This window comes from Canis aureus, chromosome 18 (assembly GCF_053574225.1).
Source record: "Canis aureus isolate CA01 chromosome 18, VMU_Caureus_v.1.0, whole genome shotgun sequence".
Lineage (NCBI taxonomy): Eukaryota > Metazoa > Chordata > Mammalia > Carnivora > Canidae > Canis > Canis aureus.
In genome coordinates, this window is record NC_135628.1 from 4,507,446 (window position 1) to 4,531,070 (window position 23,625).

Below are 23,625 nucleotides of genomic sequence, written 5' to 3' on the forward strand. Positions count from 1 at the left end.
ACAAATACTGCAGGTCACACGAGGAAATGTGTGAGGGAAATCCTGCATCGTAGTTGACTTAGAGTCTTCGCATTCATGGAGTCAAAAGGTGGAGACAAATGGTGATTGCCTGGGCCTGGGAGGGGGGAAGAATAGGACATTTTTGTCGAACGGCTACGGAGTTTCAGTTTTGCAAAATGAAAAAGTCGTGTGGAGGGGTGGTGATGACGACTGCAGCACACCGGGAAGGCACTGAAGGCCCCTGAATTGTACACTCACAAATGGTACATTGTAGGTTATGTATATTTTACCAAAATTTTTTAAGAAGAAATCATTTTTTTTTTTTTTTAGGAGCATTTCAACTCATGTGGGATTCTCAAGAAGCTTTATTTAAAGAAATGGTTCGTGTTTTGGGTTCCATGATCCTTAGAGACTGAAGAGATGAATGAGGCATGATTAATGAACACGTCTGAAAACAGCTAAGTTTCACACAAATATATGGATTTTATTGGCACATGATATTTTCTTACAGTAATAAATAGAATGCAATCTTAATAGTTTAGTCTGGAGTTGGGAAGGCATGTGTCCTTGAGAGAAGCAGTCGGATTTCGTGGTACCATTTGCTAAGAGGGAACCTGTGTGCTGGCAGGGAATCAAAGGAGCAAATCTTTGTGAACCCTAAGGCTTCTCTCTATGCCATCAAGGTAATTTGTAACCCCTGGTCGATATCCTCCCCCCCACCCCCCACCCCCATTTTTTCCCTTCATTTTTAACACATCATAAAAGTAGCTAGTGCCATAAAAAGCCAACATTTCAAATATAAAATTGTTTCAATACAAATATAATTCCTAATACAATCATCTTAAAATACAGCCATTTGTGAGTTCGAAGTAGTATTAAAATAAATATTTCCTAGAGAAAATTTTATTTGTATCACAAAAACTATAAAAACAGAAGCATATAAAGTGAACCGACGGTCCCCCGGGCGTCCCGTAATCCCTCCCAGCCAGGCTCCACAGTAGGACAGGCCTGGAGCTGGGCGGAAACTGCACGACATAACCCTACATGCACCTGCGTCCTCGGAGCTCCGTATTTCCACCCGCCTGCTTCCATGCCCTCCTCCCAGAGCTCCCGGGGGAGGAGGGTCTCCTGTGCCACTTCCCACTAAAGCATGTTTGTCTCCACGTCTTTCTGTCCCAAGCTCTTAAGAGCCTGTTACTTTCTGGAGGCTGGGGAACGTCAGGTCAACCTCTTCACCAAGGGAGTCACCCTGCCCCCTACCTGGGTGCCAGCTCCCTCTTCCCCGGGAAGGGGCGCATTCTCATGGGCTGGATTGCTTGCTTTGGGTGGAGCGGTGAGTGGTACAAACAGGGGGTTCCCTCGGACTCCTGACCGGTACCCCGTGTTGCACGTGGCCTCAGGCCAGCTGACTCGGGGCCTCTAGCACGTGCCCCGCAGTGGAACAGCCGGGATGCCTCCCAGGGGATGGAGTCATGTTGTGGGCCATGTCGGGGAGGGCAGGGGAAAGGGGCAGGAAGGTCTCCGCACCAGCCAGGCTCCCAGGGGCCTTCCTTTAATCGAGGCTCCCGGTAGTGGGCCGCGTCCCCCTCTGGGCCACAGGGCGCGTGTGTCCCCAAGCAGCAGGCCCAGCAGCTCAGCGGACTGACCCCCACAGCAGCCCTCCCATCACTTCCCAGAGGAAAGGCTTTCCTGGGAGCTCGGCCTCGTGCGCCCACACGGCAAATCTTCAAGGGTCTGAAGTCCCTGTCACACAATTTGACCACTGCCCAGAAGTCACTTATCCAGATCCAGCCGAGTGTCCTTAATTCCCCTTATCAAGATTTTTTTTTTCCTTTTAAAAATACACATGACTCGTCCTTGGTTTCCGAAGTCGAACCCACATCCTCCTCCACCTTGATGAGCGAAGCCCCCCGCAAAGATCTGGGGCGCCCTAAAGCCTTGTGTCCTGCACCTCGTCTTCCGTCTCCTCCTTCAGGGCCGCGATCCTGGAAGGGGACCTCTGCCGGCTGGAGAGCCGGTGCGGGAGGAGGCCGGGCCGCTCGGGGGGCCCGATGGCCTGCCGGAAGGCGCTCCTCTCGCTCAGCAGCCTCTGGATGGACTCGAACTGCCGCAGCCTGCTGTCCTCGATGACCTAGGGGGGGCAGCCGTTAGCGCGTCCCAGGGCCCAGGGTGCCCTCAGCCCGGTCCCCGGGGCCTCTGGCCTCCTGGGGCTCCTCTGTGTGTGAAAGGGGCTCTAGCCTTCTTTTTCTATTTTTTAAGATTTACTTATTTATTCATGAGAGACACACAGAGAGAGGCAGAGACCCAGGCAGAGGGAGAAGCAGGCTCCCTATGGGGACCCCGACGTGGGACTCAATCCCGGGCCCCCAGGATCATACCCGGGCCCAAGCCGGGCTTCAAACCACTGGGCCACCCAGGGGTCCTGGGCTCTAACTTTCTACTTGGCCTCTGGAAGACGGGAATTCCTTTCTTAATGGTAGAGGCGTGAGCCCTGTGGCTCCTCTGAGAGCCTTAAAGGAACCCCTGGGCCTGGCAGGTCAGCAGGGCCTCACCCACTGCCTCAAACCCGGTGTGAACACCGAGCGTGACACAAAGTCGAGCCTGTTCACAGCTCCCAACCGTTCCAAGCGAGGTGGCGGTCGGGAGGTGCCCGGGTGACGCCTCCTGGGAGGACCAGAGGGCCCCTCGGGAGCCCCAAGGCCTGGCCCCGGCAGGGCAAGAGATTGCGGGCCACCCCCCACCCCCACCCCATTTGTCACGTAAAGCTTCTAGGTAACAACAAGTCCTCAGTAAGAAAAGCGTGTCCCTCCAGGAGCCTTGAAGGCCTTAACAGGAATGACGTGACATGTCCTCCTCGGAACTTCCTTGTGACTAAACCCCAGGGAATTTGTAAACATGGCTCGAAAGGCTCTGTGACAGCTTTGCAAGCACAATGAGGAGGTGGACGGGAGAGGCGCTCACCCGAGCTCTAAGCTCTAATGAGCAGAAGAATGAAGTGAGTCTTTCAACCACCATTAAAACCACACGTCGATTGCACGGCGATCCAGGCCTGCCCTGGAGCCCATCCAAGGAGACTTAGCTGTTAAAAGCATCGGGACTTAGACTCTCTTATGACTTGATCCCCAAATAAAGGGTTCAAATGTACAGATGTGTCTGTTGATTAATGTAACTCAATAGCTGGCTGCTACGTTAGATTTCCTGGATCCCCGCCTCACCTCGGAGCCCAAAGGAGCGCGGCTACCCTGAGTAGAGCTGGACGGCTGCGGGGCGCCTATATGAAGGAAGCACTTGTACACTGTTGTGTTGTGATTTGCAGGAACCCCCATCTCAGCTATTGTTAACGAGAATTAAAGGAGAAGTAAGATCTTAAGCAAATTATAAGCTCACCAAGAATCGTTGACATTCCAACATTGCTTCTATCCTGTGTTCAGAGAGGATCACTGTGCAATCTGCAAACGCTTGCTTTAGGGTTCTTCGAATGATTTGGTATGTTCTAGAAAAGGAAAAAACTGGCACATGTAACATCACAGAGTGTCAATAATCTGCCTTTACCCTTGATGACACACCTCCTGTCCTGTCAGTTTAGTTCTTTAAATGACTTATCTTTCTTCAAATACTTTTGTTAACCCAGTGCTGATGCAGAGTCCGCCATCATCAGCTCTCCCACCACGGGGCAGATTCTAGGTTTCCATGAACGAATAGGACAGATGTTTTGAAGGAAGTTTTGCAAGTGAGTACATTTCATTATCATGTGGAATCATGAGTGTTTCTCTTGTGCTATGAAGATTTCTTCAGAGAGGCAGAGCATGAGTATAAGCAGGGGGGAGGAGGCAGAGGGAGAGGGAGACACAGATCCCCCACCCCCACTCCCACCGCCAAGTAGGGCGCCCGACACAGGGCTCGATCCCAGGATCCTGAGATCATGACATGAGCCGAGGGGAGACAGTCGATCGAGCCATCCAGGCGCCCCTAAAAAAATTTCTTACCATATAAATGGCATAGAAAGAAAAGTCATAAGAATCAGATTATGCCTAGGTAACTAAATATTTCATCATGTGTTGGCAAGGGGGAGAGTCTCTACAAAATTCCAAAATCACACTCAGAAGAGAACGTGGGACTCTTATCCCAGGAAATAAGCACTCGTGCTCACGTCAAACAGTGACTTTTCCACTGGGCAATCGTTTCACATCTGGGGGCTGGGGAGGCCTCCACTTGCGGACATGGCAGCCTACTGGGAATCGCTGTCAACATGAAGGAGGCGTCACAGATTCGCTCCCGTTGTGTCAATAAAGAGCAGGAACTCTGAAACTCACATCGGATCCAAATGAGCACTGGGTTCATCGAGCAGCAGGATTTTCGCCTTCCTGAGGACAGATCTGGCCAAGCACATCAACTGCTTGTGGCCATGGCTTAGGACGTAACCCCCATCCACCAGGACGAAATCGAGCTTCCCAGGAAACTGCTCTATCACAGATCTGAGTCCAACCTGCAGAAAAGAAGGAGGGAAATCACCGTGCTTGGAAGGGTAGTGTAGATCCCACAAGGTGAAAGACACTCGAGAAGTGACAATCTAAAAGCCTGAAAGTCCAGATTTCACATCAACAACCCACCACTCCCGCTATCTGGGTTTGATTGAACAAGAGTCTACATAGGCTCCTGGCAGCTCTAAAGGATGAGCCCACGACGTGGTTCAGCTCTGTACTTAATTCAGGACATTTTCGACGAGTGCTTATTCTGCGCCAAGGGCTCCGCGTGGGGATTGAAAAAATGATAAATGGCACATGGCCCCTGCAAGGCTCAGGATCTATAAAGATATACATAGATAATTGCAACACGATTGAACACATGCTGGAAAAGACAATATGTATAAAATGCAGGTCTTTGCCATATCTCAACAGCTTCTTTTATTCTACTTTCCATTCCCTTCTCTGTCCTAACAGCATGGACAGTAACAGGAAAGAATCAATTGGGGAGCTTCTTCACTTCATAAAAACTGATGATAAGAAATTGATGCCACAAAAAAAAAAAAGAATGGTGGTGTACAACTAGAAGATTTAAAGGTGCTTAGATATTGAGGTGGAATATGAGAGTTGTGTTAGGGCCAATGGCTTACGTTTTTAAGTTAGATGGAAAATAATCAGGTGAGGATGTGAACAAGATATAGAAACAAACTCTTCCAAAATAAGACACCAGTGATTGCAGTCTCGGCTCTTATCGCTTTTTTGGATGAGCGTGTGTTAACGTTTCTTGTTTGCCAAACGTTGCTGAGTGTTTGAGAGCCAAAGAGCTAGATGGATGATTGTCCCTACTCTTGGGAAGTCTGGGATTTAGTCCTGGGAAGGAGGATATAATACTCATTGTAATACAGGCAGAATGGGATGGATAATGGCTTTAGGAAACACTCCTGGGTTCAGTGATGAATTCACAGATGGCCCATATCACCATATTTGATCAGCAAATACTGATTGCCAATGATGCTCTTTTTCCTTGACTGGCTTCTTATTAAAGCAATCTCGCTTTGTGAGAATCCATTAATTTTGAAAAGAGTCTCTGAGATGGTAGGGAATGTAAACATATTAATTGGACGAGGGGGACTAGTCTGATGTGCCCTGGAAGACTCAAATGTAAAACTACTTTCAGATCCAAGGTTCTGAGATGTGAATAAAGATACCAGGTAGGAGCCAGAAGACCTGTGTTCTTTCTTTGCTTCTTCATCCTTTTGCTTTTCCTTGGCTTCAGCCTGTGAATCTGCTACGGTCTCTCCTATCACTTACCTCCGAGTTCTCCTTTAGCTCATATTCCATATCCACCTCCTTTGCACAAATCTCAAAAAAATTAGCATGCGTTTCTTGTCTCCACTGTCTCACAACACAGAACATTTTTTTTCCTTCTTTGAACACCTATTCCTTGGCTTATGAGAAGCCACAAACTCTATGGCCACTTATTATCACGTGTGGGCAGCTCTTCCTCTTCCTGTCCCTTGAATATGTCTTCCTCACCCCTAACTCTTCGAACTCTCCTTCTGAGAGCTCCTTTGTTCTTAGGGTGTCAACTACCACGGATAAGTGAAGGATTTTTTGAATCTTTATCTCTAACCCTGGCCATATTCCAAATACTTCTTAAATCCTCCTCCTTGCTCACCCCATTGTGGTGGCCATCATTATTCCTTAAGCTTCCCACTGCAAATCCCAAGTGATCAGTCTGTCACGTGACCATACAAACACCCCAGGGACGCTTCTCAAATTACAGGTTTGACCATCTCATTTCTCTCTTTGAAACTTCTTCCTTACAGAATAAAACTGAGCCTTCTCACATGACATAAAAGGCATCCAGGATGGCATCCCTGCCACCCTTGCTTCCAGCAGCACCAAACAGCTTGTAGTTCCCTATACACCTTGACGCACCCTTCTGAATGTCCCTGGTTATCCTTTAGGGCAGTTAGGCAGCTAGCCATGGTAGTATTTGTGGAAATTTAGCCATGGTAGTATTTGTGGAAGTTTCCCCTGTTAGACTGATTTTTGAGGGTAAAAACACACACCCGAGTGCCAATATTGGGTGCGCCGTCAGCTTTGACACATTCGTCCATTTGTTCAACAAATAAGTACTGAGACCCTAGAATGCTGGCCAGAAAAAACCCAAACATGGTTTTGAAGAATTCAAAAATAAACCAAACTTAAGAGTGACAAATGAGAAGTTAACAAGTGCTGACTCTGTCCTGCCGATATAGAGCGCAATCTAAGACAAGCATCTTTCCTATCTGGGTGTTTTTCTCATCTTTAAGACTCTATAAAATGCCTTAAACATAGAAGTATAAAATTAGAAGTTCTTTAACACCAATAAGGACTTTAAAAAAAATTTAAGTCAAATTAACCATCAGGAAAAGTACAGATTAGATGGATGTTAACAAAGCTTATTGCGGTGATCATTTCACATTGTATACAGTTATCCAATCATTACGTTGCACACTTGAAACTAATACAGCCAAATGTCAATTATACTTTAATTAAAAGTAAAAGTGCTGATTAAAGGTTGGAGTTCTGAAGTCAAACAAAAGGGGCTTCACCTCTGCACTTCTCCTCTCCTGGGCTCACGATATCAGATGTGTCACTGTAAGTCTCACTTACCTCACTTGAAAAAAATGGGGAAAATAATAGTATGGACTTCAAAGGACTATACTTGGGGATTAAGTGAGTTAATTTCTGGAAAGATGTTGCCACACAGAGAGGTGCATGGTAAGCACCTAATCCATCCTAACTACTAGTAGAACTTGGGAAATCCCAAGGACATGGGCCTGGTCACTGAGACACTACCCTGGTATGACAAGATTTGTAAGATTTTTGCCTTCACAAGTTGCCTTGCGGAGGACATTAGGAGGAAGTACTGCAACACTATTAATTTATATCACACCTCTAATAACGAGGTTGAGATATTGGTAAAATGTAATGGCACATACAGTGTTCTCCCTCTAGATCCACACCGATCACATGATTATTTCCCTAGCCACCATACTATATTATATTTTTTGTGTGTTTTTTCCCAGATGAAAACTATTTCTTAAGAAAATAATTAAGTACCTAAATATTTATCACTGTCCATATTTGGAGAACAAAATTATAAGAAATAAATGACAGTGAGAACAACCTAGGGTCTATTTTGCAACATTCCTATCTTACTGTTTTACTCACTATCTAGTAAAAAAAAAAAAATCACATTCACTAGAGAAAGATCAACATGAGTTAGCAAAGCTTTAAGTTTTGAAGTAAGTAAATATTTGACAAATTGATCAATTGCCTATTTTCTGCCAGATGTTGTGATAGGTTTTGGAGAGACAGTGGGAGGCCAGACAGACTAATGAATGTTTTTGGAAAGTTACAAAGTTATTACCATAACTCTATGTGTAACGAACTTTATATGCCGGTAAGAACGGCTTAAATTAACCTAATGATTATTTGAATGTAAATGACTGCTCAGTGCTCAGTCACACAGTCTTTAATAGATTCTTAATGAGGGTTTATTAAATTCTAGGTACTATGGCAGACTTGGGGATTCAAAGATGAATAACACTAGGCCCTGTCTTGAAGAAACTCATGGTCCAGGTGGGGAGAAAAATAATAAGTCAGAAATTACTGTTCATAGGGCTGTGAGAAAAGAAAAAAAAAAAAACAGATTGAAAAGGTAATTGCCACAGAGATAATCTAATTTAGTAGCTTAATAGCAGAATTCTTTATATATTAACATATACACATTTATATATATATGTGTGTATATATATATATATATATTCCTGATATAATGTTAGTTACATATATCACAAATTATTTTTCAGTAGTTTAAAATAAATATAAATTTTAGCTTACCTCTGTCCAAATTAAGGTAAATTAAAATCTACTAGAATCCAAACACTTATCATTTTTATTCCAACTTAGCATGAAAAACACATAAAAGTATCATCACCAGTTTGTGGATATAAACAACTTTACAGCAGAAGACTTTGCCAGCTTTATGCGGTTGAGCTGAAAAATGTATTTACAAGGAAAAAATTTTGTCTTGTGACATATCAGGTTAAACAAAATGTATTATGGTCTGTAAAGGACCAGATATTTTCTTCAAAATGTTGACTCTTGCTATTGCCACACTCTGGAATGTTATTATGGGGCAAGAGTTTGCTCTTGTGAGAAGAAAACATGGGGGGAAAAAACCAGAAAAGTGAATTGCGGTTGGACTGAATAGTCCATTAGCAGGTAGTTATAAAAATAGACACTCTCAACTCCTTTAAGCACTGCTTCTGCTACTCTGCAGGTTTTCCAGGGCAGATTTTCCACTTAAAAGGCCACTGTCTCCTATGTAGCTTGCTCTTTAAAATATCTAGCTATCAATGTGTTAGGAAGGGAACTATTTTATAAGTTATCTAAAAAGCAAACAGTTACCAAAAAGCCTTTGTTCTAAAACCAACAGATAGGCTGCTTCAGCCACAGACAACTAAGAAAGCTCATGGAGGTAAGAGCCAGTGAACCCGAAGTCTAAGGATGCGGCCGTGCAGCATCCACCAAGACCCTCAGACTTCTCAAGGCTCAGCGTGCTCGTTGCTAATGGCAACACCTGTTGTGTACCAATCACAAGGTTATCTTCGAGATGGATCACAGGCAAATCATCTGTTTATTCATCTAAACAAATGAATCTAATCCTTCATTTAAAAAACCCAATGAAGCCATTTATTTGTTCATTTGATCAACCAATATTTACTGACCACCATCCACATCCCGACACTACCGTAAACCCTGGAAATACTGCAGTGAATGAGACATCCCCCCTGCCCTCAAGGGATTTACAGTCTGGTGGGGAACGTGAACAAGGTCAGAGGTGAGTCTATCCAGGGAGAAGAATGCTATGAAAGGGCTGAGGGTATAGGACACACCTAGGAGGGGTTCCTCCCTCAGGATTGGAGCCTCAGGGAAGGTTGCTAGAAGTGATATGGGAAGAAAAGACCTGAATAATGAGCAGGGGCTGGTGGGATTTCCCAGGTACAGAGAACAGCATGATAAAAAAAAAAACCTCTGGACATCAGAGAGCACATGCTTTAGAAGCTGCTTTAGAGGCTGGACCGTGGTAAGCAAGGGGAGACTGGGGCATGAGTTTAGAAAAGCAAGCAAAGATCAAATCATGAAGGACCTTGGAAACCACCTTAACCAGGGTGGACTTTGTCTAAAGGATGACAAAGAAGCAGAAGGGGAGAAACAAGTGATCAGATACAGGGTTAAGAAAGATCACCAGAGCCACAAAGAGCAGAATGAACTGTAGGAAGCCAATGGGAGGGAAATCAGTAAGGAGTCTGTTTCAAATTCCCCCATGAGAGTTAAGAGTGGTGTCAGATGGGAATGGGAACATTCTAGATATTTGCAGGAAGTGGCATTAATAGGACTTGATAGGTGGGGAGAGGTGAAGAAGTCGGGAATCAAGAGTTAAGTCCCAGGTCTTGGCTTTGGGCACCTAGAAGGTGCTGGTGCCATTTGCTGAATTAGGAACACAGGACAGCTGTGCACACTGGGGCAGAAAAAGTCACTATGGAGACAAGGGGCTCGTCCGCGCAGAGGTGTCAGGCAGGGAGCCGACTGGCAGATTTGGGAGTCTCAGCATAGTGGCATTAGTTCGAGCTGAGAGGTAAATTTCCCAGGAAGAATAAGTAAAATAAGACTATTATAAAGGATTCTGTGAAACATCAACATTTGAAAGATGGCCAGGTGAAGATCAGATGGAAACAGGATCATACTAGTGAAGAGTCACTTAATACCTATTATTTGCCAGGCCCTGGGCTTGTCCGTAACGTGTATGCCTCAAAAGTCACAACAACCTTAGCAATCTATTGAGCCACAATGTTAGGGGTCTATTATTTTTTTTTCCAGTCTCTTGAAATTCTCTTGGTCTACACAACTGATAGAGTCAGTGCTCCCGGGGAAAAGCTATCCGGCTTGGAGTCATCTGGGGATGGGAAAATGAGACCATCTCAGTCCAAGATCTTAGATAGACACCCTCTTTCCCTACTTTGGGATGCACACGTGCTTTAACTTCACCCATAGAATGATGAGGCTCAGTGTGCGGAGATGAACGTGGGCTATTTACGCTCGCTCGGCTTCTAAGCCTTAGAACCAGTAACGAGGCACGATCCTCATGGCCTCACGAAACCTAGTCCACATCAACAAGAACAAAGTTTTGTGCTGGAGTGTGGGGACAATTGCGAGGTAGGAATGAAGTGTTTCTTGGCCTGGTGGCGTCATCGTGCGTACTTCTGATTTTCACTTGGGGGAAGGCGGAATTATGAAGGAGGCGCTGTTGAGATAAGAGTCAGGTGTTTGGCTAATCTGCTGTTACTCAGCTCATGTCTCTCTATTGACACAAGTCATACCGAGGTCACAGAGAGGACTGGATGAGATGCCATACGTCCCGGTTTGCCCTGGACAGTACCGGTTTATGCCCTTGGTCCCAGTATCCTGTCCAGTTTAGAAACTGACACACCCCAAAATGTTCCTGTTTGGATAAATTGTATGACCAACCACGTGGACAAAAGCCCAGGACTTGTAACTCTTTAAACCAATGATTTTCTGCCTCTCTGCTCCTCTGGACTGTTGCTTATGTGTGTGCTACCTTTGGGCCTCCTCAACAGAAAGTTATCATCACTACTCAAAGCACATGATGTGAACGTAAGGACAGCATCATCATCTTGGTTTATGAATGACAAAGCATTTCTTAAAGTAGGTAAAAAAAAAAAAAAGAGCCAAATATGAGTTTATCAAATGCATATCTAGACAGGTAATATGTATGCACTGTACTGGTGTTTAAAATTTTAACCGTGTCTTCTAAAATTTTAGGTTTTTATGATCTTGACTTCCTGTAAATTTGATTGTGACTTGGCAACAGTTGCTGATTTTATAAAGTCTAATGTCTTCCTCCCCAGGTCCTGCCCCACCACACCGTGTTCCTATAGCTCATTCTCTGAAGTCACATCAAAGATCTCCAAATGTGCCACTTGCAATTTAGTTAATGTTTTCTTTAAAACTTCTGTTTGTTGGGTAATAAGGAAACTTTGATAATAAAAATAGCTAATCTAAGTGTATTTTATGAGGGGCATATTAAGGTTGGGCACTCAGGGGGTAAGTGTTTCACCCTCACAAGCATGTCAAAGCTCCTGGCAAGATCCAGTCCACAGGGTGGGAAGAACGTTCGGGAAAAACAGAATTGGGCCAAACTATGGGAAATAGTGGAATAAAGTTGTTCTCTAAGAAGACCTTTGAATCTCAATGTTCTTAGGTCCCATAATTATAGTCTGCCCCTAACTAGGGCTTTGGATGTAAGCCTCAAATGTAATGAAATAGAACAGTTTATGTTCTCCTTTTCTTCCATATAATGCCTCCATGTCCAAGAACGATCACCTTACAGCTGGGGTATTCTGTTAAGGAAATCAAGAATTTTGCTCCCAGCACTCTAAATTCTTCCACTTGATGCCTTCAACTATAATGAACAACCCTAATGGCTAAATACAAGGTATTATTCGGTAATTTTGATTCCATTTTAATCCACATATTTCCTATATGGTCCTACCGACCTCAAGGAAGGGAGCATGCCATGGGACTCTCTGCCTAGAAAGGCTCACAGCCACATCCCCTGAAAGCAGCTGACTTCTGGTGACTTCCAGAGACAACTGCGGCCTTTTGCAGATGCTCTAAAGGGATCGTCATTTCTCTGAGCTAAACCCATGCTTCCTAGAGAAGTGTTCCATGTTATGCCAAAGCTTCTCCTAGGGCTGAGAATGCTTCAGGACCCAGACAGAGAGGGTGGGCGAGAAGGTGCGGAGAGATGGTCCTTGGAATCACAAACAATCCTGGAGCCCTGTAAAGTTCCTGGGTCTGCCCCTGACGGACACTGAGGAAGAAGGCTGACGCAGTGCTGCCTCTGGGGTCTAAGAGCTGAAGACTCAACACACAGAAAGGGTAGGTCTAGTCCAAAGTAGTGGGGGCTCCAAGTGTGTTAGTATTCTCCACTTCAAGGTTGTACACACACATATGTGCACAAAGGTAAGTGTGTAAGTGATCTCGGTTATGACAACCACTTGTGTGTGTGTGGTTGAGCTATCTTTTTCAAAATTACTTCAGTTGGCAACCTTACCTCATCCGCAACTTTCCATATTTCTTGATCATTCCACTGTCCATAGGGATCCAAGTTTTTTCTAAATGTTCCAGAGAATATAAATACTTTCTATAGCAATAAAGAAAAAGAGGAAAGTATGAATAACCTAAACACCTTCGTATGTTTCCATTATTGTATTACAAAATACTTGAAGCAGAAAAAAATACTTTAAAACAACAACAAATAGCCATGTACTTACCATCTAGTTTTCTTAAATTTTATTTTATTTTTTAGATTTATTTATTTTTTTTTACTTGCAAGAGAGAAAGAGAAAGAGAACATGCACAGGGGGCAAGGGGGAGGGACAGAGGGAGAGCAAGAGTCTTCAGGAGACTGCAGAGCCCAACGTGGGGCTCGATCTTAAGACCCTGGGATCATGACGTAAGCCGAAATGAAAAGTTGGATGCTTAACCCACTGTGCCACCCAGGAACCCCTGGTTTTCTTAAATTTTAAAAATTTACCATAGTTGTTTTGTGTCTTCTTTAAAGAAATAAAACATCCCAGCTACATTGGAAGCCCCCTGTGAACACTTATCTAGTCCCAATATCCTTAGGAGAAGGACACTAAGATCATTGTAAGTTGTGGGAAATTAAAATTTTGTTTTATTCCTAGCACTTTTCCTTACTTAGAGTAAATACAGCATAAAATCAAACAGTTAAACAGTGTATGCTTATGAGTTATAATTTACTTGTTAGAACAAATTCCTATTTTATTCATATATTTTCCTTGGATTCCTTTGATAAATCTAGCTTCCTAGAGGATTTTGCAATTGTTTGAATTTACGGACTCTTTATTTAAACATACATGTTCATCTGGTCTATAAACCAAGGCACATCTCTACTTGTACAACCAGGAGAAAGCCACAACTTAGAAATCAGTGAAAAAAAAATGGAAATCAAGTATTTGTTTAGGTGAGTGCACGTAACAGAGGAGGTGGATCCCACTGAGATGATGGGATGACCAGGTGATGCCCTGCAAGGAGCACTGCACAGCTGTCACCCTGAGACACCCTCCTTGCCATATCGCGGTTACTGAGGTCTGCTCGTGTGGCTATAAATATTTTTTAAAAGAAAACCACTCTCACTGCGAAGTGCTGATGACACAATAATACTAATTTTGCGTCCTCTCCTTGTACATATGAGCGAACTGCAAAGTACTTTTGATGTTAACATTCAGGATAATATTTTCTTTGCCTTTTTTCTTTTGCCTTTGATTATATCCACCGAAGAGAATTAAGCACTACATTTTTTGAAGTTCTTAGTTTCCACAAATTGCCTTAGCCAGAGAGAAAGCTCAACATCCATCTGATCCGTAAGGAACTGCACAAGACAGGAGGGCCCCAGATTAACCGTCTCTGTGGCTCTTGGGCAGAACCAGGGTATCCTCACTGTGGCGGCAAGATCCAAAAAGGGTCACATTAAAGACCTCAATCCCTAGGGAGTGTCTTACGGCTTAAATAATAAAGTTGCACCAAAAATCTCAGGAACACTCTAGAGAGGGCAACAGGAAGACTTATACTGGTATTTCTTAACCTGCATCAACATCATCTTCCTAGGGGCGCCTGGGTGGCTCAGTGGGTTAAGTGTCCGACTCTTGATTTCTGCTCAGGTCATGATCTCAGGGTCGTGAGGATCGAGCCCCACCTCAGCTCTGTGCTGGGCATGGAGCCTGCTTGGGATTCTCTCTCTCTGCCCCTCCCTGCTTCCCCCACTTTCTTGTGCTCCTGTGCTCCCTCTCACACTCTTAAAAAGAAAAAAACCATCTTCCTTAGGGGGAACTTATATTGCTTTACGGAGGCGGATATAAGGGATGAATATATGACTCCTAAGATAATGGATATATTTGTGCATCTTCCTCCAAGCTTCCCAGGAAATGAAAGTAATGTCCAAAGAAGCTAAAGAGAGCAGACAAAGAGAATTATCGGGGAATTCTGATAAACTAAGAATCAAATAAGAAGCGGCTCTGAAAACCTGAATCAATTCATTATTTAGCAATTGGGCTTATCTAGTACCTAAAGTTCAAAGGCTTACCAAAGCAATTTTGCTATTTGCTGTCTTTTACATTTTTTTTCCTTTAATATTGTGGTTCTTTGTATAAAAGGTTTCTTGCATTATAGAGAAAGACAGAAAATAACAACTGTGAGGGTTTATGAAATACCAGACAATACATTACATGCTTTGGAGACGTTGTCTCCACTGGGCATCAAGATCTGGAACACAGAGCTTCACTTTATGGCACGTTTACCATAGTCCAGGTACGGCCCTTTACACGCATTATCTCTTTTCAACTTCCAATCAGCCTAATGGAATAAATCCTATTATGGGATACAAGGATCTCACAGCTGATCCTGTGAGAGGTTAAGTGACTTTTCTAACAGCACTCAGCTGGCGGATAGCAGAGCTGGAATTCAAGCCCAGGGGTGTCTGTTCCAAGTACGTGCACTACGTCTCCAGTCCTGCGCAAGCTAGTTTTCACCTCTGATCTGGAGCTCAGGAATGAGTAAGGTTGTGTAGAAGCAGCTCAGTAGGCCTAGAAAGGGGCCGATCAGTGCTCAGAGTCACAGTCTTGGCGCGAGCATCGCTAGCCATACCCTGGCTACAGGCTCAGCTCCTACACCATGAAGGGAGCGGTTGGCTTCCTACCCCCAGGCAGCACCTGAGTGGAAGGGTTTTTATATGGGCTACAGTGTCTTTGTAACCTTCAAGGACATTTACCCAACCCCTGGAACGGAACAACAGGGAATTTTAATTTGACCCAATAGAATAATGTCATTATTCTGGAGGACGCTGGGGGGAAGCCAAAGGTATCAAAACAACAAAGCAGCCACAGAAGGGATTAAAGGTAATGGAGCTCACTGAGATGCTGTGACCATGCAGCTCTGGCCAGGAGGTCGACCTGCAAACAGGAGCCCAAGCTCCGGAGCCTCAGTGTTCTCATGGTAAAATGGGGAAATGGCGCCTTTCCTCTCAAACCTGCTCTACCTATAGGCCTTCCCATTTTGATAAGTGCATGGCAACTTCACTTCCTCAATCCAGAGGTCTTCTTTCTCCTCGATCCTCCCAGATGGAATCAATCATCAGTCCTGTGGATTTTGCCCTCAGATGTATCTCAAATCCAGTTATTTCTCCATCCCTACCACCACCACATAGTTCAAAACGCCAATGTGGCTCTCTGGAACAGTTAAGAACCTTTAATTGACATCCGTCTTCTCACTCTTGCCTCCCTTCCAGTCTATTTTTAGTTAGCAACCAACGCAACTGCTACACATATAAGTCGGATTGTCCTCAATCTTTAAAAACCTTTGGCTTTCCATAACACTCAAGGCAAAATGTAAAATCCTGAAGATGGCCTGCAGACCCTACGTGATTTAGCACCTTGTATCTCTTCTGGCTCATTTAGCACCTTGCTCTATTCCTTCCCCTTTTCCACCACAGCCACGTGGCTTTATTTCACTTCAGTTTTTTATACATTCTAAGAATTTCAGCCTGGACATTCTTCCCATGGCCAGTCTTTAAGGAAATAATACTAACTATCCATTAAAACTTTGATCTTAAAAAAATAAAACTTTGATCCTTTTACATCATCTTTGGGAAATGGTATGCCTCATTTTATCTCATTATAGTTTAATAATTTACATATAATACTTGTCAAGTGTATGGCAATATGTTATATGTTCATTTTATTTGAAATAGAAACATATTCAAAATTGTGAAGGAAGGAAGCCGTGGAAATTAGACATCCTGTAGCCTCAGATGTAGTGGATTTGATCCCACTCAGAAACTCTGTAGGCCTATTGTTTATACTTTATTTCTAGCATTAAAGTAATGCTTTAATTTTAATTATAGAAAATTGACTGAATGGACTGGTTCAGCTCGAATTAAATTTCACACAATTAACTAAACATTTCATTCCTGTCTTATAAATAGTATCTCTTCCTTTCAGAAATGCCAGCAGGTGTCTCGGTTCTGTTTTCTAAACTGAAGTTTCCACAAAGGCATCTCTAAAGCTGAAAGGTCCCTGCAGGTCACCTTCTCCCAGGTTTACAAATGAAACAGCCAAGGCCCCAAGAAGTTATGTGGCTTGGCCAAGGTGACACAGTCAGATGGATTATACAGCAAAAAATACACCTGAAACTAAAAATCACAATGATCCCCTAAGAAACTGGTCACCAATAGGAAAACGAGGATGTGCAAATATTTGATATTTATTTAATGTCATGGATGTATGGCATAAAGAGCAATTCTTGGGACTCCAGGAAGAATAAAGAGAGCACCATTGTTCACCAGCTGACTAATCTCTTTCCTGAAGCTGATTCCTCAACTTCTAAACTCAGTGAAGGTGGCCGAGCCTCTGTGGGGTGCTCAGAGCTGGTCACATACCACTGCAGCAGGCAGCGTGTGTTAGCCTTGGGTGTCAAACGAAACAAAAAAGCAATCTGGCTTCCATGGTGATTGAATATAGAATAAATTAAATAAGCGGGAGGAATGACTCCTTTCCTTATGCTTATAATGCTGTTTTGTTTTACAAGTTCACACACAGTTATGTTAAAATGTGGCCCCACTGCTTAGAAGCATCACAGTGGCTCTGATCCTACCTTCTGACAATGTCTGCAAAATTTTATTATAAATTGAATGTGTACAATAAAAATTTATCCAATTCCCACAAATCAAGATTCTAAGGTTGCATTATAGAATGTCTAAAAAATAAGTGTTGTTTGGCTCTGAAGAATATCCATTAAATGAGAGCAAGGTAAACAAAGTATTAGTCAAAAATGTTTAAGATTTAGAATAGAGGATAATCTTACCATGTTACATATAATTTACTTATGTGTAAATGAGTGCACGTAAGATATTCAGATATTTGTTTCCTGGAAAGTCATCTAATGTTTCTCAACCTTTTATACTACAACTTTCCAGTATACACTTGTTGAGAGAGAGCATATTTATTTATTTATTTATTTATTGAGAGAGAGCATTTTTAAAAATGATTTTCAGATCAGACAAAATTGTTAAAATTTTCAGCTCAGAAATAGTGGTTGTGTCATACTAATATCCACACTGGTTATTCTGCTCTTCTCCCTTTTTTTTCTCTTTTTTCCAAGCAAACTTTACACCCCGCCCTCCCCTCCCCCCCCTGCAATGTGGGGCTCAAACTCAGGAGCCTGAGGTCAAGAGCCACAGGATCTACCCAGTGAGCCAGGCAGGCATCCCTTCTCTTTTCCCTTGAGTTTGGCACCCTGCCCTCACTGTGGTCTTCATTATTGTCCTGGACTTTACCACGTGACATCTGGAGAGTTTCTCAGCCCTACTTCCTGCCTCTCCAGAGCCTTCTGGAAGTCCTCCACACACAGCAGGCGCTTCCAGTACCCTTTCACCATCCTCTTCCTGGCCCAGCAAGAGTGAACTCATTCCCCACTGGGGTGTATCAGTACTTACCAGGTCTTTTCCCCTTTCCCCTAATACTCCCTAACATGTGGCCTCCCCTGTCCTTTGCGCCCCAACTCTTTCTAATCCCCTTCTCTGTACTTGTTCATAATATCCCTTTCTGTCTGGGATCCTGGAATATGCTTTCCACAACACCCTGCCCCCAACCTTTCCAAAATCTACAAATGCTATGGCCCATTATGACCCACCTTAATTCCCACCTGCTCTGTGAAAGGGCCCGTACTCATCTGTTCATAGCGGTGGGAGGAGAAAAGAGGGAGGATACAGTGACAGTGACCTGCTAGAGCAGCTACAGCAGGGCTGACGGCTGTACTCACCCTCGTAATTACCCACAATGACCCCTGAGCAGACCCATGCCTCGACTCATGACTAGGTATAATTAACTATCCTTGGTAACCAAAACGGTAATTTTGGTTTCTTCTTCTACTCTCTGACATCAGTTTTGAACTTCTCATTGGAAGCTCATAGGTGGGATGGAGACCTCAATGCCTTTTACATAACTATAGAATCTAAAGCATATAGAATGATAGTATGCTCTAATTTTAAGCATATAGGAGTTTCATAACTAATTATGAAATCATTAATTATTATTACACTGAATGAGAACTGAGGCACTCCCAATACCATTGCTTGAATCTACAGACCAGTGTCTTGGCCCTATTGATGCCCTTCACAGCAAAAGTCATTCCAACCCTGTGGTGGAATCATATGCGGGCATGGGTTATTTCCAGGTCATAAGGTCTCATTCCAAGTATAGACCTAATCATTTACTTAAAACAGCTTGCAGCCTTTCAAAGTCATAATTGAAGTTCTACAAATATGCTTAAAAATTGTTTTTCTGGGGGCACCTGGGTGGCTCACTGCTTGAGCACCTGACTTTGGCTCAGGTCATGATCCCAGGGTCTTGGGATCGAATCCCACATTGGGCCCCCTGCAGGGAGCCTGTCTCTGCCTCTCTGTGTGTCTTTCATGAATAAATAAAATCCTAAAAAAAAAAATTGCTTTTTTGTCCTTCAATAATAAAGTGCTTAACAAAGTTCAAGGCTAATAAACAATGTCTAGTCTTAATGTCCGAATTGCCTAAGGCAATGGGAGTCTGACTATAGGCTGTCCTGCCTCCTCTCCCTGCCCCCAGACCGAGCTCACAGGTAAAGTGGGACAAGTTAAAGAAGGCTCCACCTTGAAATGTACATCGTACCCTTTTCTCCAGGCTGGTGCATTCTCCAAGATTGCTTTCCAGCTGTAGGAGAGAATGCATGCACGCACACGTGTGCGCACACACACAAACACAAACACGCGGAGCAAGAACTTGCCTAAACTAATGACATCTTGTGATGCCACAACTGATGCCTCAGGATCACTATGAGGGAGAGAAAAAGTGTTTTGATCAAAGTTCTGTTTGGTCTGTTCCTGTTTCGTGTGTCTAAAAACAAGGGACTAACTGACCCAGAGCTATCTCATGTTTCCATGTCAGAGATGCCCTTGCAAGGTCAGAAGGATGGAAGGAAGAGAGATGGAAAAGCAAACAAAATACAGTTCTTGGATTTTTAACCCTCTCTTCCTTCTTTCTTTCTTTCTTTCTTTCTTTCTTCTTTCTTTCTTTCTTTCTTTCTTTCTTTCTTTCTTTCTTTCTTTCTTTCTTTCTTTCTTTCTTCTTTCTTCTTTTTTTTTTTAGATCAAACTCCAGGCAAAGAAGAAAAAATTACTTAATTTGAACTTCTCAAGGAAAATTAGGAAAATAAAAGCATCTCCTACTTAGGATATTAAAAAGGCACAAGGAGTTTGCCCTCTCTTCCTCGGGCATTCACTTAATGTTCTTAAGATGTCACTGGAGAAAAAACCTTATATCCTATCTACAGATGTCCCTGTGATACGAGGAGACAGTCCCAGAAACCAGCGTCATAAAAACATATAATGAGATGTATCTATATTAGCATGATCACGCATTTTTGAAGGCACATATCAAAGTACATCTTGTTTAGTTTGTATAATTTTATGATGTTTGAAGCCACAGAAGAGGGAAAATGAAATAAAGGCAGGTTTGGAAGATTTACTTCAGCAAAAAGGCAAGACACAGAATTTCCATAACTGGTTCATTTGGTTTTTCTCCGGGTCTTGCATTTAGGTTCCTTAAATAGAACATCTAATTTCTAAAAAATCTATCACAGGCAGATAAACTCAAGGATTCCCAGTGAAATTATTTTTTAAAGCTGTACTTGTGATCATGCATAGATTGGTGTGAATAATACTAACAAAAAAACCCAAAAGCTTCACTACTTGCAGTTAAAAATGGGGCCGGGAGACTTAGAGTCAAATGAACAGCAACGCTTCTTGGACAACCAGACACCCAGATTCTATTCTGTGTTCGTCAACATTGTTATCTTGCCTAAGGCTATCACCTCGGGATACTTGTATTCTCAGTGTTTCTTTATCTTTAGACCATCTGACAATCTTTTTTTTTTTCTTTCTGAAAAACAAAACTGTTTTTCAAAAGTTCAACCAGGATTAAGCTTCTGGCAATATGGCAAAGTCTAGACTAGACAAAAAAAATTAAAAGCATCAATCTAGCAGTTACAATATTTAGTGCCTGTTTAGGTGAAAAAAAAAGCAAATGTTCCACTACGGTAATCTATCAAGAAATACAAGCTTTTTTTTTCAGGCTAGATTTATGGTCAATCTGGAGATGCTCCTGGCATTTTAATTTTGCGTTAAATGTAGAGAATTGTTAGAATGTGCTGGTGGAAATGGATTCAGCTCATTAGTACAAAGGGAGCAATGTGGTAGCTAAAGCAAGCCGTGAATGCGCCCACAGAGAAGAAAGCAAATGCCAGTAGAAATGCTACATGTGCCTTTCAGATTTGGCTCCAGTAAAGACATTCCTTGGTTTCCATTGAGATCATTTTAAACTGGATCTGCTATTTCTCTCATATATAAGAAATCTTCTTCTACAATGACACAGATAGAATGCTACTAAGCCAGTGAAGTAGAGACCCTTTGTGACCCAAATCGAAGAGTGACGACATTAAAAAAAAGAGGCTACAGATTAATCTGACATGATTCGTTTCATCCAAAGAACAAAAAACAGTCATTATACTTTCTATTTTCAATTCTACTACTTCATGCTTCCAAGTGTTTCTTATTTCAGCAGCATCATTTATATCTTGCAAAGCATTTCTCAACCTGCTGGGATTGCTAACTTGGAGCTCAGACCACTGAAGGGGGGGGTGAAAAAAAAACACTGATTAAAAATGAAAGTCCCATCCTCCCATGTGGATTGTGTCTTCTGGGAGAGATGATCATAACTATTAATAGTTCAATCACTGGATGGAGAGAGTTCCAAACTTTTATAGATAGTTTTCTTTTTCCCTGTGGAAATACTGCATTGCAGGAAAAAAGAAAGCAATAAATAATAAATATATTTTACAGGGAAATGTGATTTTCTGGAATTTAAGTGTCAAATAATGTAAAAAAATAGTTATTAATTTTTCTTTCTTTTTATTATTATTTTTTTTTACTAAGTCTTTCTGCCTTACCTGTGGGATCACCCCAAAGGCTCTCCTCCATTCTTGCAAAGGGATTGAGTCCCAAGACACGCCATCTATTTGGATTTCTCCCTCAGTGTTCACCAGTCTCAAAAGAGCAGATAACAAAGTACTTTTCCCTGATCCAGTTCTTCCCAAGAGGCCCACCTAGAAAACAAGAGAGACAGAATTACTCCAGTGACATACAGACACCATACCACAAATGTAATCTGGCGTTATACTTCACTAAAAAACACTGGAACTGTCTTGTTTTTTTATCGCCAGGGGGGAATTTCAACTTATTCTTTCAAACCTTTCTGTAATGCTCCCAACTCTGACCAATAGTGATCTGAAGCAAAACAATCCTGGAAAAAGAATATAGAAATTGGCCAGAGGGATCTGGACTCTTAATTCTAACCCTTCATTTATCACTGACCTTTACTAATGGCATATAGATGAAAGATCCCATTTTGCACCAAGGACAACAAAGATACAATGTCTTCATGTGTACCATTTCTAAGGGTGGCCTCAAGCCAAAAGCTGGGCTCTATAGAGCTTGATCTAGTTCCTAATGCGAAGATGAGATTGAAAATTAATGAATCTGAAACAGTTGTAACATTCAGATACCGTCCATAATAAATTAGGCACCAGTTTAGGCCTGGCAATAAACAAGAAAGAGTTCAGTGAGCTCTGTGTTCCCAGAGAAGCAGGCCAAGCCTTGCCACTCAGTGGATAAGCACCTGGATAGTTGTCAAATCAAGTTCTTACATCTACCCTGGCTGGCAGGAAGAGAACCTGGAGAAGCAAAACGGATATTAAGGAAAGAAAGAAAAAACAAAACCTATTCTTGTTACCAAAGAGCACAGAATGGAAGTGCCAATGCCATGTGTCACAAGGGGAGAGCGGGTGCTCAGGCAGCCCATGGGGGTCCCACCTCTGTGCTCCAGGGGGGCTGCCGAGCACCTGGAGGAAGATGCTCTGAGTGGGCAGACATTCCTGCAACCATAAGCTGATCACTGAAATATGGCCCAACACTTAGTAGCACTGAATAAATGTTTACTTCCTTCCCCTTACGTGACTCCTGTTTCTCTTTTATATTTAGCTTTTTTTTATAGGAGAGCTGAGCTACTGGTCTTTTAGAGCAATGCTTTTTACACCACCTGTGGCAAAGAATAGTTTTGTGTTGCCCTGTTTTGCTGTTGTTGTTGTTGTTTCGGCTTTTTTAGTTTCCGATCCACTGCAAATCAGTACTTCAAAAGAAAAGATAATAAAAACGAATTTCTACATACTTACTCTCAATTCTTATACTTATCAAAGACCACTAACTGCTCATAAGCCAGAACCAATTCATGGACCACAAAGAATGCTTTAGATAATAACTTATTTAGATAATAACTTATGCTTTATTCGGAATCTGGTAATAAACTAGGCCTTTGGGATAAGTTGGTAAGCAATAATGACACCATGTCTTTTGTTCATAAGAGCTCCGTAATGAGGCTTTCACAGATGCTTAGTTTCTGAGACAACTGATAAAATCAGATAAACCAAAAGTTATACACAACATGTTTTTGACATTCCTCATACTACTGATCAGAAGCAGTAAATATTGTATTTATTTTTTCTTGATTATTCCTGTGTTAACCCAAGAATTTAAGTTCAGGAAGAACAGGGTGGTCTATATTCTTTTCCACTGAATTCTCACCACCTGCCACAGGGGTGGGTATACATAAAGTGCTCAATAAATGGTTGTTCGGATTGACTGAGGGTCAGGCAGATGGAAGAATGAACGAATGGAAAAATGACATACAGATCAGATAGATGGAAGGATGGATGGATGGATGGTTGGATGGATGGATGGATGGATAGAAAGAAGGAAGGAAGGAAAAGAGGGAAAGGGAGGGGGAGTGGGAGAGAAGGAAGATGAATGAACAAACTTATTTAGTTGACCTAACAAACAAATGAATTTAGTTAATTTTGGTCA

At 42.6% G+C, this 23,625-nt stretch overlaps 1 protein-coding gene across 1 annotated transcript in view; it reads right to left on the minus strand.

Moving 5' to 3' along the window:
- Nucleotides 1–459: 459 nt before the first annotated feature.
- CFTR (CF transmembrane conductance regulator) overlaps nt 460–23,625 on the minus strand; it is a 163,948-nt gene continuing 140,782 nt past the window's right edge. Inside the window, exons 23-27 of the mRNA XM_077856012.1 lie at nt 21,657–21,812; nt 12,658–12,747; nt 4,314–4,486; nt 3,388–3,493; nt 460–2,131 (exon numbers count right to left, since the gene is read on the minus strand). Coding sequence (XP_077712138.1) covers nt 1,931–2,131; nt 3,388–3,493; nt 4,314–4,486; nt 12,658–12,747; nt 21,657–21,812 — 726 coding nt within the window. The 3' untranslated portion in view covers nt 460–1,930. The remainder of the gene's footprint in view (nt 2,132–3,387; nt 3,494–4,313; nt 4,487–12,657; nt 12,748–21,656; nt 21,813–23,625) is intronic.